General features: G+C 50.8%; 1 protein-coding gene across 8 annotated transcripts in view; it reads right to left on the bottom strand.

Annotated features, from left to right (window-relative positions):
* klhl17 (kelch-like family member 17) overlaps positions 1-16,242 on the bottom strand; it is a 110,017-nt gene extending 93,775 nt beyond the window's left edge. For 3 of the 8 annotated variants that reach the window (XM_072477962.1, XM_072477963.1, XM_072477961.1), the window contains exons 1-2: positions 15,607-16,240; positions 14,488-14,652 (exon numbers count right to left, since the gene is read on the bottom strand). Coding sequence is in view for 3 of the 8 variants with exons in the window: in XM_072477957.1 (XP_072334058.1) it covers positions 13,961-14,086 (126 nt within the window). In the remaining 5 variants the exon portion in view is untranslated. Of the gene's footprint in view, positions 1-13,960; positions 14,096-14,487; positions 14,653-15,606 lie in introns of all 8 variants that reach the window. The other 5 variants (XM_072477965.1, XM_072477964.1, XM_072477957.1 and 2 more) reach the window with 4 other exon arrangements.
* Positions 16,243-16,286: the final 44 nt, after the last annotated feature.

The following is a 16,286-nucleotide window of genomic DNA, read 5'->3' as shown; positions in this document are numbered from 1 at the left end:
CCTGGAGAACAGGTCGAGGAGAACGAACCTGCGGATCCTGCGTCTCCCTGAAGGAGTGGAGGGGGCCGATGCCGGGGCATACGCGAGCACGATGCTCGGGGCGATGATGGGCGCGGAGGCCCCTTCGGGGCCGCTGGAGCTGGATGGGGCACACCGGGTGTTGGCGAGGAGGCCCAATGCCAACGAGCCGCCAAGGGCTATGGTGGTGAGATTTCACCGTTTCACGGACAGAGAGAGGGTCCTGAAATGGGCCAAGAAGGAGCGGAGCAGCAGGTGGGACAATGCAGAGATCCGAATATACCCGGACTGGAGCACTGAGGCTGCAAAGAGGAGAGCGGGTTTCAACCGGGCCCAGCACTGGACCGCTCCAGATCAAGGACTGGAAAGAGGCCGGTGGCGGCCAGGGAGCTTAGGGGGTTTATGGATCAGATGGGGGAGTGGACCCATGGAGGTTTGCTAGGCCGCAGGCCATGGAATTTTCCTTTTTCTCCCACGTGCACAGGGCCCACTCCCGGATGGATTTCTTTGTCCTGGGCAGGGCGCTCATCCCGAGAGTGTTCGGCCGTGGCCGTTTCGGATCACGACCCCCACTGGGTGGAACTGGAGGAAAGGAGTGCGATTCGGAATGCTGCAGCCAGCACGACTGTGGGTCGCACACAAGGATCAACACTATTGCTTCGAAACGCCTGAAGAGGCGTGGACCTTCATACAAACCGGACAGTTGGACTCAAATTGAGGGTTTGTGAGGGTGGGGGGGATGTTTGATGTGTGATGGTTGTTGTACATAGGGGGTCAACCACGCGCAGGAAATGTTATGTGGGCTTGGGGAAAGAGACAAGGCCGCGACAGGAGCTGCCCCAGAGGGGGCGGGGTAGGCTTCGGAAAGCGCAGAGTTTTCCCCGCGCTAGGGAAGAAAGGCAGGAAGGGGAATGGAGGAACGCACACTGATTGGGAGATTCCCACACGGGGAGGGCAATGAGACGGCGGGGGAAGCCGGGGTCAGCAGGTGTCAGCTGACTTACGGGAGTGATATGGGGGGAGCAAAAAAGCTAGACAGGGGTCTAGCGGGGGGGGGGGGGGGGGGGGGGGGGGAGGGTTGATGCTGCACTGGCCGAAAAAAGGGAATGGGACACAGAAGAGGTGGTCGGGGCGGGGGTCTCCCGGCTGGGGGACTGGAGGGTGAAGGCGGCGCGGACACGGGACTGGCCTAGAAAAGGAGATGGCAAGTCGGCGGCGGGGGAGGGGGGGGGTGCCTGGTTGGCGGGGGGTGTGAGCCGGGTGGGGACTTCAACACGGGTGATAACGGGTGGGGACTTCAACACGGTGTTGGACCCAGCACTGGACCGCTCCAGATCAAGGACTGGAAAGAGGCCGGTGGCGGCCAGGGAGCTTAGGGGGTTTATGGATCAGATGGGGGGAGTGGACCCATGGAGGTTTGCTAGGCCGCAGGCCATGGAATTTTCCTTTTTCTCCCACGTGCACAGGGCCCACTCCCGGATGGATTTCTTTGTCCTGGGCAGGGCGCTCATCCCGAGAGTGTTCGGCCGTGGCCGTTTCGGATCACGACCCCCACTGGGTGGAACTGGAGCTGGGAGAGGAGAGGGACCGACGCCCGCTGTGGCGGCTGGATGTGGGACTGCTAGCGGATGGGGTGGTGTGTGGGAGGGTGAGGGGGTGCGTCGAGGGGTATTTGGAGGCCGGCGACGGCGGGGAGGTGCAGGTGGGGGTGGTATGGGAGACGTTGAGGGCGGTGATCAGGGGAGAGCTGGTCTCCATCGGGGCTCATAGGGAGGGGATGGGAGGCATGGAGGGGGAGAAGTTGGTGGGGGAGATTTTGGGAGTGGACGGGAGATATGCGGGGGCCCCTGGGGAGGGATTGCTTGGGGAGGGGCGACGTCTCCAGGCGGAGTTTGGCCTGTTGGCCGCGGTGGGGGGCGGGGGGGGGTGGCGCAGGGGGCGACCTACGAGTATGGGGAAGGGGTGGGTCGGATGCTGGCACACCGGCTCCGTAGGAGGATGGCGGCGAGGGAGATGGGGGGAGTCGGGGATGGAAGGGGAGCCACGGTGCGGAGTGCGACAAAAATAAACGAGGTGTTCAGGGCCTTCTGTGAGGATCTGTACAGATCCCAGCCCCCAGCGGGGGAAGAGGGGATGAGAGGATTTCTAGACCAACTGGGATTCCCAACAGTGGAGGAGCGGGAGGTGGCTGGTTTGGGGGCACCAATTGGGTTGGAGGAGCTGAGCAAGGGTTTGGGGAGCATGCAGGCAGGGAAGGGCCCGGGACCGGATGGGTTCCCGGTGGAGTTCTACAGGAAGTACGTAGACCTGTTGGCCCCGCTACTAGTGAGGACCTTTAATGAGGCAGGAGAGGGGGGGACCCTGCCCCCGGCGGTGTCGGAGGCGACGGTTTCTTTGGTCCTGGGGCGGGGCGGGGGTCCAATGCGGTGTGGGTCGTGCGGGCCGATCTCGCGCCTCGGTGTGGATGCTGGGTTGCTGGCGGGGGTGCTGGCTGCGGGGATCGGGGGCTGTGTCCCGGGGGTGGTCCACGGGGACCAGGCGGGATTGGTGGGGGGCGGGCAGCTGAACGCAGGTGTGCGGCGGCTCTTAAACGTGGTAATGGTGCCATCGGAGGAGGGAGAGGCGGAGATGGTGGCGGCTGTGGACGCGGAGAGGGCCTTCGACCGAGTGGAGTGGGAGTACCTCTGGGAGGTGCTGCGTAGGTTTGGGTTTGGGGGAGGGTTTATCAGTTGGGTTAAGCTCCTTTACAGGGCCCCGGTGGCGAGTGTAGTGACGAACCGGCGGAGGTCGGAGTACTTTTGACTGTACCAAGGGACGAGGCAGGGGTACCCCCTGTCCCCCCTGTTGTTTGCATTGGCGATCGAACCTTGGCCATGTCATTGAGGGAGTCTAGGAAATGGAGGGGGGTGGTCCGAGGGGGAGAAGAGCATCGGGTGTCGCTTTATGCGGATGACCTGTTGCTGTATGTGGTGGATCCAACGGAGGGGATGGTGGAGGTCATGCAGACTCTAAGGGAGTTTGGGGAGTTTTCGGGCTAAAAGCTCAATGTAGGGAAGAGTGAGCTTTTTGTAGTACAGGCAGGGGACCAAGAAAGGGGGATAGGGGATCTACCGCTGAGGAGGGCGGAGGGGAGCTTTCGGTACCTGGGGATCCAGATTAGCCAGGAGTTGGGGGGCCCTACATAAACTGAATCTGACGAGGTTGGTGTAGCAAATGGAGGAGGACTTCAAAAGATGGGACATGTTACCACTCTCGCTAGCGGGTAGAGTGCAGTCGGTCAAAATGGTGGTCCTTCCGAGGTTTCTCTTTGTGTTTCAGTGCCTTCCCATCATGATCACCAAGGCCTTTTTTAAGAGAGTAGGCAGGAGCATTATGGGGTTTGTGTGGGCGAATAGGACCCCGAGGGTAAGGAGAGGGTTCCTGGAACGCAGTAGGGACCGAGGAGGGTTGGCGCTGCCAAACCTAGGGAGCTACTACTGGGCAGCAAATGTGGCGATGATCCGCAAGTGGGTGATGGAGGGAGAGGGGGCGGCATGGAAGAGGATGGAGATGGCGTCCTGTAAAGGAACGAGCCTGGGGGCGTTGGTGACGGCACCGCTGCCGCTCTCGCCATCAATGTATACCACGAGCCCGGTGGTGGCGGCAGCGCTAAGGATCTGGGGCCAGTGGAGACGGCACAGGGGTGCAATGGCAGCCTCGGTGTGGTCCCCGATCAGGGGTAACCACCGGTTTGTCCCGGGGAGGATGGACGGGGGGTTTCAGAGCTGGCATCGGGCGGGGATTAGAAGAATGGGGGACCTGTTCATTGACGGGACGTTTGCGAGCCTAGGGGCACTGGAGGAGAAGTTTGAGATACCCCCGGGAAATGCTTTTAGATACATGCAGGTGAGGGCGTTTGTGAGGCGACAGGTGAGGGAATTCCCGTTGCTCCCGGCACAAGAAGTTCAAGACAGGGTGATCTCGGGTGTATGGGTCGGGGAGGGCAAGGTGTCGGCAATATACCAGGAGATGAAAGAAGAGGGGGAAGCGCTGGTAGAAGAGTTGAAGGGTAAATGGGAGGAGGAGCTGGGGGAGGAGACCGAGGAAGGTCTGTGGGCTGATGCCCTAGGTAGGGTTAATTCCTCCTCCTCGTGTGCCAGGCTCAGCCTGATACAATTTAAGGTGGTTCACAGAGCGCACTTGAAGGGGCGAGGTTGAGTAGGTTCTTTGGGGTAGAGGACAGATGTGGAAGGTGCTCAGGGAGCCCGGCGAACCATGTCCATATGTTTTGGTCATGCCCGGCACTGGAGGGGTTCTGGAGAGGTGTGGCGGGAGCAATATCTCAGGTGGTGAAAGTCCGGGTCAAGCCAAGCTGGGGGCTAGCAATATTTGGAGTAGTGGACGAGCCGGGAGTGCAGGAGGCGAAAGAGGCCGGCATTCTGGCCTTTGCGTCCCTAGTAGCCCGGCGAAGGATCTTGCTAATGTGGAAGGAGGCGAAGCCCCCCAGCATGGAGGCCTGGATAAACGATATGGCTGGGTTCATAAAGCTGGCGAGGATTAAGTTTGCCTTGAGAGGGTCTGCGCAGGGGTTCTACAGGTGGTGGCAACCGTTCCTAGACTACCTCGCGGAGCATTAGAGGAAGGTCGGTCAGCAGCAGCAGCAACCTTGAGGGGGGGATTGGGGGCTTGCCTGGAAGGGTGGATGAGCAAGAGAAAACATGAAGGATCGGGGAAACAGGCACGTGCGGGAGAGAGCCAGTGTACAAAGCTATGTAACATATCGTTTTCACCATGTATATATCTTGCTCTGCACGATTTCTTGTTATTTTGTTACGAGGGGGGGGTTATTGTTTGTAAGGGTGAAAAATTGTGTTAAAAAACTTTAATAAATATATTTTTAAAAAAAATAAGTACATGGGAAGAAAAGGGAATGAAAGAAAATAAATAATAGGGCAACACAACATATACAATGTAACTACATAAGCACCGGCATTGGATGAAGCATACAGGGTGTAGTGTTAATGAGGTCAGTCCATAAGAGGGTCATTTAGGAGTCTGGTGACAGTGGGGAAGAAGCTGTTTTTGAGTCTGTTCGTGCGTGTTCTCAGACTTCTGTATCTCCTGCCCGATGGAAGAAGTTGGAAGAGTGAGTAAGCCGGGTGGGAGGGATCTTTGATTATGCTGCCCGCTTTCCCCAGGCAGCGGGAGGTATAGATGGAGTCAATGGATGGGAGGCAGGTTCGTGTGATGGACTGGGCGGTGTTCACTGTGGTAATATACATCACTGTAAGTACACAAAGGGTTAATGTACATACGCTACACCTCGCTAGACATTAGAGGGAACACCAGAGACATGACACACAGACAGTCAACCAATAGGCCAGTAAGATAGGACACGACCAATGAGCATTCACGATACACACAGAGCTGACACTACCACAGGAGGGCATTACACCAACTCATATAAAGGCCACATCACACATGCTCAGTCTCATTCCAGTGGAGACACTCAGTGAGTACACAGGGTTGATTCAACACATCACACCCACCACGTGGATTGTAGCAGACTGGTTAGTCAGTCTGAGTAGCTATTTCAGGATTAACAGTAGAGTCGAATCCAAGTAGGAGAATTGTTAATAGTTTAATAAACGTGTTAAAGCTATCTCCAAGTCTGAACCTTCCTTTGTCAGAGTGCACATCAAGGAAGCAGCTTCTGCTACGTCAAGAGCGTAACAAAACATTCACTGAAGTTTCTTGCGGTCCTGGGCCGAGCAGTTGCCATACCAGGCTGTGATGCAGCCCGATAGGATGCTTTCTATGGTGCATCTGTAAAAGTTGGTGCGGGTTAATGTGGACATGTCGAATTTCCTTAGTTTCCTGAGGACGTATAGGCGCTGTTGTGCTTTCTTGGTGGTAGCGTCGACGTGGGTGGACCAGGCTAGATTTTTGGAGATGTGCACCCCTAGGAACTTGAAACTGCTAACCATCTCCACCTCGGCCCCGTTGATGCTGACAGGGGTGTGTACAGTACTTTGCTTCCTGAAGTCAATGACCAGCTCTTTAGTTTTGCTGGCATTGAGGGAGAGATTGTTGTCGCTACACCACTCCACTAGGTTCTCTATCTCCCGCCTGTATTCTGACTCATTTCGAGTCCGATGACTCTTTGTCAAAGCTAACAGACAGAGAAAGTGGGAAATATTTATAGTGTGGAGTGAGAATGAAAGATGAGTCATAGTCACAGAAACCCAGGGAAACCGGGTGCTAATGGCCACAGAAACCAAGGGGAAAGAGTGCTAATGGCAGCCCCCAGAGAGGACAAAAGATGTGAAAGGTCAAACAGCAGGGAAACTAACATCAGAGGATGAACTGTTGGTGTGGGGGGAGGGGAAGGGGGAAGTAAAGAGGAGAAAGATGAAGGAAAGGTGGATAAGATTGGGGGGGGGGGGGGGGGGGGAGGGAATTAAATATATATTAAGAAAGAAAGAAATGGTAAAAGACAGTTAAAATGAAATGAAAACAAATGGGTCGAGGTGGGGTAGATCATCTGAAGTTGTTGAATTCGATGTTGAGACCGGAAGGCTGTAGCCTAACCGGAAGATGAGATGTTGTTCCTCCAGTTTGCGTTGCGCTTCACTGGAACATAGCAGCAGGTCAAAAACAGACATGTGGGCATGGGAGCAGGGTCTTTTGTTAAAATGACAAGCAACAGGAAGGTCAGGGTCCTGAATGTGCACAGACCGAAGATGCTCAGCAAAGCGATCACCCAGTCTGCGTTTGGTCTCTCCGATATAGAGGAGACCACATTGGGAGCAGCGAATGCAATAGACCAAATTGGAAGAGATGCAAGTGAAACGCTGCTTAACCTGGAATGAGTGTTTTGGGCCTGGGATGTTAAGCATGGAAGAGGTAAAGGGGCAGGTGTTCCACCTTCTGCGATTGCATGGGAAGGTGCCATGGGTGATGGGAGAGGTACTGGGTATGGTGGAGGAGTGGACTAGATTGTCTCGGAGGGAATGGTCTCTGCGGAATACTGACAGAGGGAGTGAAGGGAAGGTGTGTTTGGTGGTGGCATCACGCTGGAGTTGGCGAAAATGGCGGAGGATTATGCTTTGCAAACGGAGGCTGGTGGGATGGAATGTGAGAACGAGGGGGACTCTAACCTTGTTCTGGGAGGGAGTGGAGGGGGTGAGGGTAGTGGCGTGGGAGGTGGACCGCACACTGTAGGTGGGAAATCACGGTCGAGGATGAAGGAACACATTTTCGAAGCACCATTTTGGAAAGTGGCATCATCGGAACAAATGCGACGGAGGCGAAGGAGTTGAGAGAAAGGGATGGAGTCCTTACAGGGTGTAGAGTGTGAAGAGCTGTAGTCCAGATAGCTGTGGGAGTCAGTGGGCTTGTAGTGGATATTAGTGGATAGTCTATTGCCGGAAATGGAGACAGAAAGATCAAGGAAGGGAAGGGAAGTGTCTGAGATGGACCAGGAAGAAAGGCTACTCTTTTCAATTCTATTGCTGAATCCTATCAAATGGAACAAAACCTCCCAGGACATTTAATCACTGGTTTCTTGGGGAAAGTGCAACAGTTGTACACTTGTTATCTGTGCAATGCGATCCCAGCCCTCTCAGGGCCAGTCAGAGAAGGCAGCCTCAGTTCTGAAGGACAAACGTGACTGAGGAAAGGGAGGTGTTCCAAATTCACAATCCTTCGGGGAGAATTCCCAGGTTCACTACTGGGATAAAAATTGCAAACACCAATCGGCAAATTCACTTTGCACTTGATCACACTATAGCTGACCTGAGAATGCCCGATACCGACTCCCGATTTTAATATATTTTTTGCCTGCTTATTATCAACGCCCGGTGTCACAGAACCGTTCGTTGCCACAGACACAAGCTGAGTCGGCCTATGTCGGCTGCCACTGGAACAATGATTCCAGAGGAGGAAAAAAGGAGTGACCTTCATCAATACGGAGAGGGGGAAGACTGAAAGCCAGCAGACAGGGATGGAAACAGAGGCAAGATGTGAAACGGAGCACAAGGAATAGGTTGCAGAAAGCGGATCGCAGACAGAAAGCGTCAAAGTCAGAGCTACAATCACGGAAGATAAAACATCACGTTTATTCCACCAGTGACATCCCGAGTAATTAAACTATGAAACTCTGAAAAGGATTTTATAGCTCATGAGCACTTAAATGTGTCTAGTGTCGTTCAAGTTCCTACTCGTGTCTTTATTTTTTTAATGTGCTGCTGAATGCTGAACAATTTGAATAACACCATTGTTTCCGCGATCAAGGTCAATCTCATTTTTCCCTCTAAAAAGTTATTTTTGCTTCTTCTTATTTATAGACTCCTCTTCCCCAGGTATTAGGGTGGGTATTGTTAGAATGCAATCGATAGTGTGTGTTCTGTAGCTGCTCACTGGGGAATGTCCGAGGGGAGCTTGTGTGGCCTTCTCCCATGTTTCACCGTCATTATTATCAAACAGCAGAATGCCAGGTTCCACACACGTGCTGACAACGCCCCAATTCTACCTCATCACCACCGCCTCGGATTTGCACGCTGCTTCGTTGACCCCCAGTATTGCACGAGTTGAGGTTTTGTCCAATTAAATGTTAATTGCCTTCAGTCTCTGCCACAAGCTCCTTCCCTTCCCTTTGGAGATTGTGAACAGTCTGATTCAGCTTCAACCTTACCGGTCATATTTAAAAAATAAATAAACTTAGAGTCCCCAATTCATTTTTTTTTTCCAATTAAGGGGCAATTTAGCGCGGCCAATCCACCTACCCTGCACGTTTGGGTTGTGGGGGCGAAACCCACGCAAACACGGGGAGAATGTGCAAACTCCACACGGACAATGACCCAGAGCTGGGATTGAACCCGGGACCTCGGTGCCGTGAGGCACAGTGCTAACCACTGCACCACTGCGCTGCCCCCTTACATGTCGTATTTACCCACCGAGATGAGCCTCTGACCACATATCCATCCCCCCCCCCCCGCCCCCCTAACCAGGCCGCCCATTTCCACCTTTATGGCGTCATCCCCGTTCTGACCCCGTCTCCGCTGATCTGTTACTGCAACCCTCATCCAGACGTTCGGACTCAACTCTCCTGGCCGACCTCCCATCTTATCTAAACTTGGCCTCCTTCCTAACTTGCACCATTGACACTCCGCCATCCCCTCGGTGCTTGCTGATTTGTTTGGATCCTGGCCTGGCAACATCTTGATTTCAACATTCTCATCTTCTTTCTCAAATTGCTCCATGTCTCCTCACCTTTGCTGCTTCCTCCAGCCCTACAAGCCATTGGGATCCCTGCACTCCCCTAATTCTGATTTGCGCATCGCCAATTTCGATCGATCCACCATTGGTGGCAGTGCCTTCAGTAAGCTAGGCCTTAAATTCTAGAATCCCTTCCCTAATCCCCTCCCTCGCCTCCTTTTTGACCAGTTTGTCTTCACCTGCCTTTATAAACCCCCTATGTGGATTGTTGTCAAATATGGTTTGATAAGGCTCCCATGAAGCACCTTGGGATGTTTTACAATAGTACAGGTGCTACACCAATACAAGTTGTTGTTATATAATGTTTGTTAGTGTCACAAGTCGGTTTACATTAACACTGCACTGAAGTTACTGTGAAAATCCCTGAGTCACCACACTCCGGCGCCTGTTTGGATACACAGAGGGAGAATTCAGAATGTCTAATTCACCTAACAGCACGTCTTTCAGGACTTCTGTGAGGGGCAGGTCATGCCTCACAAGTCTCATTGAATTCTTTGAGGATGTGACGAGACACATTGATGAAGGTCGGGCAGTGGATGTGGTGTACATGGATTTCAGTAAGGCATTTGATGAGGTTCCCATGGTAGGCTCATTCAGAAAGTTAGGGGGAATGGGATACAGGTACATTTGGCTGTCTGGATACAGAATTGGCTGGCCAAAAGAAGACAGCGAGTGGTAGTGGATGGAAAGTATTCCACCTGGAGATCGGTGACCAGTGGTGTCCCGCAGGGTTCTGTTCTGGGACCTTTGCTCTTTGTGGTTTTTATAAATGACTTGGATGAGGAAGTGGAAGGGTGGGTTAGTAAGTTTGCTAATGACACAAAGGTTGGGGCATTTGTAGATTGTGTTGAGGGCTGTTGCAGGTTACAACAGGACATTGACAGGATGCAGAGCTGGGCTGAGAAGTGGCAGATGGAGTTCAACCTAGATAAATGTGAAGTGATTCATTTTGGAAGGTCGAATTTGAATGTTGAATGCAAGGTTAAAGGCAGGATTCTTGGAAGTGTGGAGGAACAGAGGGATCTTGGAGTCCACGTACATAGATCCCTCAAAGTTGCCACCCAGGTTGATAGGGTTGTGAAGAAGGCGTATGGTGTATGGCTTTCATTAACAGGGGCATTGAGTTTAAGAGCCGCGAGGTTTGTTGCAGCTTTATAAAACCCTAGTTCGACCACACTTGGAATATTGTGCCCAGTTCTGGTCGCTTCATTGTAGGAAAGATATGGATGTTTTGGAGAGGGTACAGAGGAGAATTACCAGGATGCTGCCTGGACTGGAGGGCATGTCTTATGAAGAAAGGTTGAGGGAGCTAGGGCTTTTCTCACTGGAGAGAAGAAGGCAGAGAGGTGACTTGATAGAGCTGTACAAGGTGATGAGAGGCATGGATAGAGTGGATAGCCAGAGACTTTTCCCCAGGGCAGAAAAGGCTGTCACGAGGGGGCATCATTTTAAGGTGATTGGAGGAAGGTATAGGGGATATCTCAGAGGTAGGTTCTTTACACAGAGAGTGGTGGGTGTGTGGAATGCACTGCCAGCAGAGGTGGTGGAGTCAGAGTCATTAGGGACATTTAAGTGACTCTTGGCCAGGCACTTGGACAGCAGTAAATTGAAGGGGTGGAGGTTAGGTTGATCTTAGATTAGGATAAATGGTCGGCACAACATTGTGGGCCGAAGGGCCTGTACTGTTCTATGTTCTATGAAACCGGAGCATCCGGAGGAAACCCAAGCAGTCACGGGGACGGGGAGAACATGCAGACTCCACACAGACAGTGATCCAAGCTGGGAATCGAACCTGGGACCCTGGCACTGTGAAGCAACAGTGCTAACCACTGTGCTACCGTGCCGCTGTCTCAAACACTCGCTCCGTTGAAACAAGCGAGTGAGCAAAAAGTGGCAAGGATATCATCACCTCCCAAGGAAAAAGTGGAAACCAAAGCGAGGCACCTCCCTGCCAGCAAAGTGGGCAGTACGTTGATCATGGAGAAACATCAAGGCCCTGTGACCCAGGCTTTGAAAGATCAGGAGGGCGTAGACTGGGAAAGCAACAGTCCTAAAACAACAGCGCCAATCATTATCGCTGGTGCTTTGGCCAGTGGAGGGATAAAAACTTTCCTCCAGCCCAGGTTCTTGTGCTTCTAGGAATGAGCTATGGTTTTTAGTTTTGTAAACCTTGCTGAAACACATTTGAACCGATAATAGCCATTTTTTAGTTTAAGAAAATAACTCATCCACTCCTCATTTCACAGAACTGTGGCTTTCTATGTTGGGGGCTTCTAACTGAAAGACACTTCTATAACGAGGTGTTGGCATAGTGGCATTGTCATTTGACCAGGGACCCCGGGTTACACCCTGGGGATCTGGGTTTGAATGCCACCCAGGGCAGTTGGTGAAATCTGAACTCTAATTTTTAAAAATCTGGAATTAAAAGACTAATGATAACTAGGGCAGCACGGTAGCACAGTGTTTTGCACTGTTGCTTCACAGCTCCAGGGTCCCAGGTTTGATTCCCGGCTTGGGTCACTGTCTGTGCGGAGTCAGCACGTTCTCCCCCTTGCTTGCGTGGGTTTCCTCTGGGTGCTCCGGTTTCCTCCCACAAGTCCAAAGATGTGCAGGTTAGGTGGAGTGGCCGTGATAAATTGCCCTGAGTGTCCAAAAAAGTAGTCAAATAAAAACAGAAAGTGGTGAAAATACTCAGCAATTCCGGCAGCATCTGTGGAGAAAGAAATGGAATTAACAGCTCAGGTCAACGACCTTTCATCAGTCCAGTTCTGACAGAGGTCATCGACCCGAAATATTAATTCAGATTCCCTCCCCACAGGTGCTTCCAGAACTGCGAAACATTTTCAGAATTTTGCAGTTTGATTTCAGATTTCCAACATCTCGACTATTTTTAATTTCCTTCAAAAGTACTTAACTGGTTGCAAAGGGCTTTGGGTCTCCTTGAGGCTGTGACAGGCACTATTTTTTTCTGTTCAATCCCTCCCTCTTTTTTTTTAAAAAACATGACCCTCCATTAAATCATCTTCTTTGTAACCAAAGTTTTGGTCAACCATTCCATGCTTCACATTTACGTCTTTGCATCCGTTTTTGTCATGCCAGAGCTCCGTAAGCACCGTTTTCTGATATTAAGGGCAGACTATCAATTCCAGCTGCTGCTACCAAATTTCGGGCAATTCTGTGACGTGGGTCCCTCAGCATTCAAACTGTCAACATTGGGAGACCAAACACAGATTGGGTGAGTGCTTTGTGGAACAATCTCCATTCTCTCCGCAACCCTGATCTCCAACTTCTGGTGGCCTGGCATTTTCAATTCTCCACCTTACTCTTACGCTGACATCTCTATCCTCGGCCTGCTGCGCTGTCCCAATGAAGCTTAAACGCAAGCTTGAGGGAAAGCATCTCATCTTTCGATTAGGCACCTTACAGCCTCGTGTTTGAAAGTTTCAGAGGGTAAACTGTCTCCATTTTGTTTTGTTTCCCTTGCTGGTTCTATTTTTCTCTCAAGCCACCAGCACACCTCTCCAGGCACATCTTTTGTTGCCCCATCTCCATTCCCTTCGGCCCTGGGATGACTAACTTGTTTGTCATTCAATCTCTCCTGTCTTCCAGCCAGTCAGAGACTTTCCTTTTGCCCTTGGTCCACCCAGCCCTCGCTCAAAACTTATTGCATCGCTAACTTCCCTTAACAGTCCTGATGAAAGGTCGCAGGCTCTTTCAGGAGGTAAAAGACTGCACCCTATTGACTGCCCTCGCTTTCTCCGGAGCAGTGGCTGGTGGTCTCTGCTCTGCACCTCTATCCAGCAGATTGACCATGATGCAAGAATTCATCATGTGGGCAACATGACAAACGTGACCCCCAGGGTTGTCACTGTGCGATATAACTCAGAACCCAATGCAGCCATGATAATGGTACTGACTGAGCACCTCAGAGGTCCCGAGTTCAAGTCAGCCGCAGCAAGTTCCAAAATGTAATCTAATAATTAGTGGGCTTGCCACCGCAGAGGAGGAACAGAAACATGAGGGGTGCCCGTTCACTAATGTCTTTCAGAGAAGGGAACCGTACCCAGTTCGGCCTACATGGGATTCCCCACCGGCAGCACATGATTAACGCTCAGTGTTTGCTGAAATGTGCCGTTCCTATCCAGAGATCAAATGCGAATGTGCCATCCTGAATCACTAACTGTAAATTCACGAGGACAATTTGCATGTTCATCAAATAGGGCAGCACAAAAGCAGTCAAAAGGATCCCCATGCCCCCGACATTTTTACTTTAAACACAAATTCGTGAAAAAGTTCAGAAATACTCAGTCTGCTGCAATGTAAATTCTGTTTTGATTTGGAATCGATTTATCATTTATTTTTCTTTCACCCCCAAATTAGTCCCTTTGCATCATTCCTCACTGACAGCTCAGGCAGTTTGAGATCTCTTGTAAAACCACTGCTGGGGGCTGGGGTGGGGGTGGGGTGGGGGGTCTTGGAGAGGAGGGTTAACTCATGTCATAATGCCCACTGCCTCACTTGGGAGCTTTTCTCGGAGTAAAGCAGAGTTGCTGAAAAGACCATAAGGGAAAAATCCATTTCCTATTGCACCTCTTCTACACTCAGGCCCAGGGACAATGATTTTCTTTTCTTTTAAAAACAAGGTAAACGAAGAGCCAAGATGAAAGGAGACAAATAGACAAACCTGGCTAAAACACCAGCAGGCTGCTGAATTATACTTCCCTGCAAAGGTAATGGGGGAGGTGGAAGGAATCTCATTAAATGGTCGAGTGCTTGAATGAGGTGAGCGGTGCTGCGATTCTTGCATCATATGCAGGTTCTTAGTTTGTCAGGCGAGAGAGAGAGCGAGAGAGAGAGAAAGAAACCAATTTGAATGGTGCATCCATTTGACAAAACGATCACCGAGCCCGGGCTATAGGACAGCCACAATTAAATTGGCCACAGAACCGTCCAAAACCTACACACATGGACAGTGTTGAGCTTTTGACTTGTATTGAAGGATCTGACAGGTCAGAAGGAGCTTACTGAAGCTCAATTATATAAATTACACTGATTTGTACATATATATATATAATTAAATAAAAACACACGCCCCTTTAGGCTTCTTAAGAAAATTAAACATCTTTTTCAATGCATATTTTGTACAGAAAAGGCAAAGTGCAAGAAGCCTCCACTGTCAAACATTGAACAATAAATGTAAATGTTACTCACAGATCAGCTGCCAGGGTATCATTTACAATGTGGCCACTTATGGAGCTGAGCAGCTGACGTTTAGTCCCGCCCTCGCTGATTCTGATTGGTGCAATGACGTCAATGGAGCTCTCAGACCGGCTCTGACTGGCTGACCGCCAAGTCCATCAGGGGACATCTCATCTTCTTAAAGCAAATTGTATCCGGTTAGTGTTGGGGGGGGACATTAAAATGCCCCAGTAATATTGAATCATCCTGATATTCTCCAGCCAATTTAATTACAGTAAGCCCTGGGTGGAGGGGGGAAATCTCTCTGTTTAAAGAGGGTAGGTGGCAACCTTTGATAATAGGACTGCTGCTTATCAACAACCCAGACGTTTAAACAATAAAATAGGAAACTGGGAAATTAACTGTGTTTGCAAACACTGCTGTAAACCCCCCCCAAAAAAGCTGTTTAAAATGTCCAAACACACACAGCATTTCCAATCAGGTACACAAAACATGTGCCATTGATGAATCATTTGCTCCTTATAACCTGGCATGAAATTAAAGTGTGCAAGGTTTTATCAACAAGACACACATAAAAAAGGAAGTGGGATTGAAGATAGCAACAACAACAACACAAAGAAAATGGGATTAATACACAGAGACTCGCCTGTCAATTGGACTGGAACCTCCCGGGCAGAATCGACGAAAACATCAACAATCCTTTGAATTTCAGCCTCGATATTTCACTCCCTCATGATTAATTTCCCCTGCCCGGGCCTTTGCTACATTGAATAAGTTGAATCCACCCTTTATTTTAAAATGTCCTTTAATAACACAGTCCAACACGTTACCCACCCACCCATTCCCCTCCCATTTTTCACAGGGGTGTGCTCGTAATCTCCTTGTGTTGAGGAACAAAGGAACTGAGAGCTACAACCGGTTAGATTCGGGATTGCAATATATACATATATTTAAAACCCCCACAACCTTCCTATCGAGAGACCCCCCTCCCTCTTCTCTCCCTGTAACATATGTCAAAGAATCAGCCAGAACCAATATTTACAGCCTTGATGGCAGAGTTCTGTCGCCAAAACAAATTTAAAACAAGATACTCCGTGAATTTAAAATAATGTTTCTTACGTGGATACTTACAGCTGGTGTAACTGAAACTGACAACCATGGAAGGGGAGGGGGGGGGGGGGGGGGGGAGAAGGGATGCTTCAATTTCTCACCCCTCCAAAATTAAAAAGAAAGATAAATAAATCAGGGTACAGTTTCCACTTTGCTTCCTCTCAGGCGCAGATGCAGCACAGATTGAGATGGAGGCGGAGAAGGTGGGATTAGTGTGCCCCAGGCTATCTCTCGCCAAGTGGACGGTGCCGGTTATACAAAATGAATCCACCGCCGATGGGGGGGGGGGGGGGAGAAACCCATCATACGGCGGACCCAACATGCAGAACGCCAAGATATTTACTCCCAGAATGTAAAACCGACCCACATGCAGCTTAGCCCAGTGCCATCTGCATTTAAGGAGGCACAAGTGGCAGAGAGATGTTGTCGCTCAAAAGCAGCCTGATGAACACACACACACGCCTCTGCGCCTTTGCAAACAGTCTGACTTTGCCCCTGTCTCGCTCCAATCTTCCGAAGTTCTTTGTGCAATCTCAAGTACCTGGCCATTCTGGGTTAGTTTGTGAGACTGACCCAAATACCACCCCAACACACGCACCAAAAGACAGACTAAAAGATACAATTGCGAAAGCTGGAAGTTTAAACAGGTCCTTCCGGAAACACACAGCAAGTCCACGTACTGAGCATTTTCTATTCGGTTT

Source organism: Scyliorhinus torazame, chromosome 16 (assembly GCF_047496885.1).
Source record: "Scyliorhinus torazame isolate Kashiwa2021f chromosome 16, sScyTor2.1, whole genome shotgun sequence".
NCBI lineage: Eukaryota > Metazoa > Chordata > Chondrichthyes > Carcharhiniformes > Scyliorhinidae > Scyliorhinus > Scyliorhinus torazame.
The sequence above is the reverse complement of the archived record's forward strand: the minus strand, read 5'-3'. Positions and strand labels throughout refer to the sequence as shown.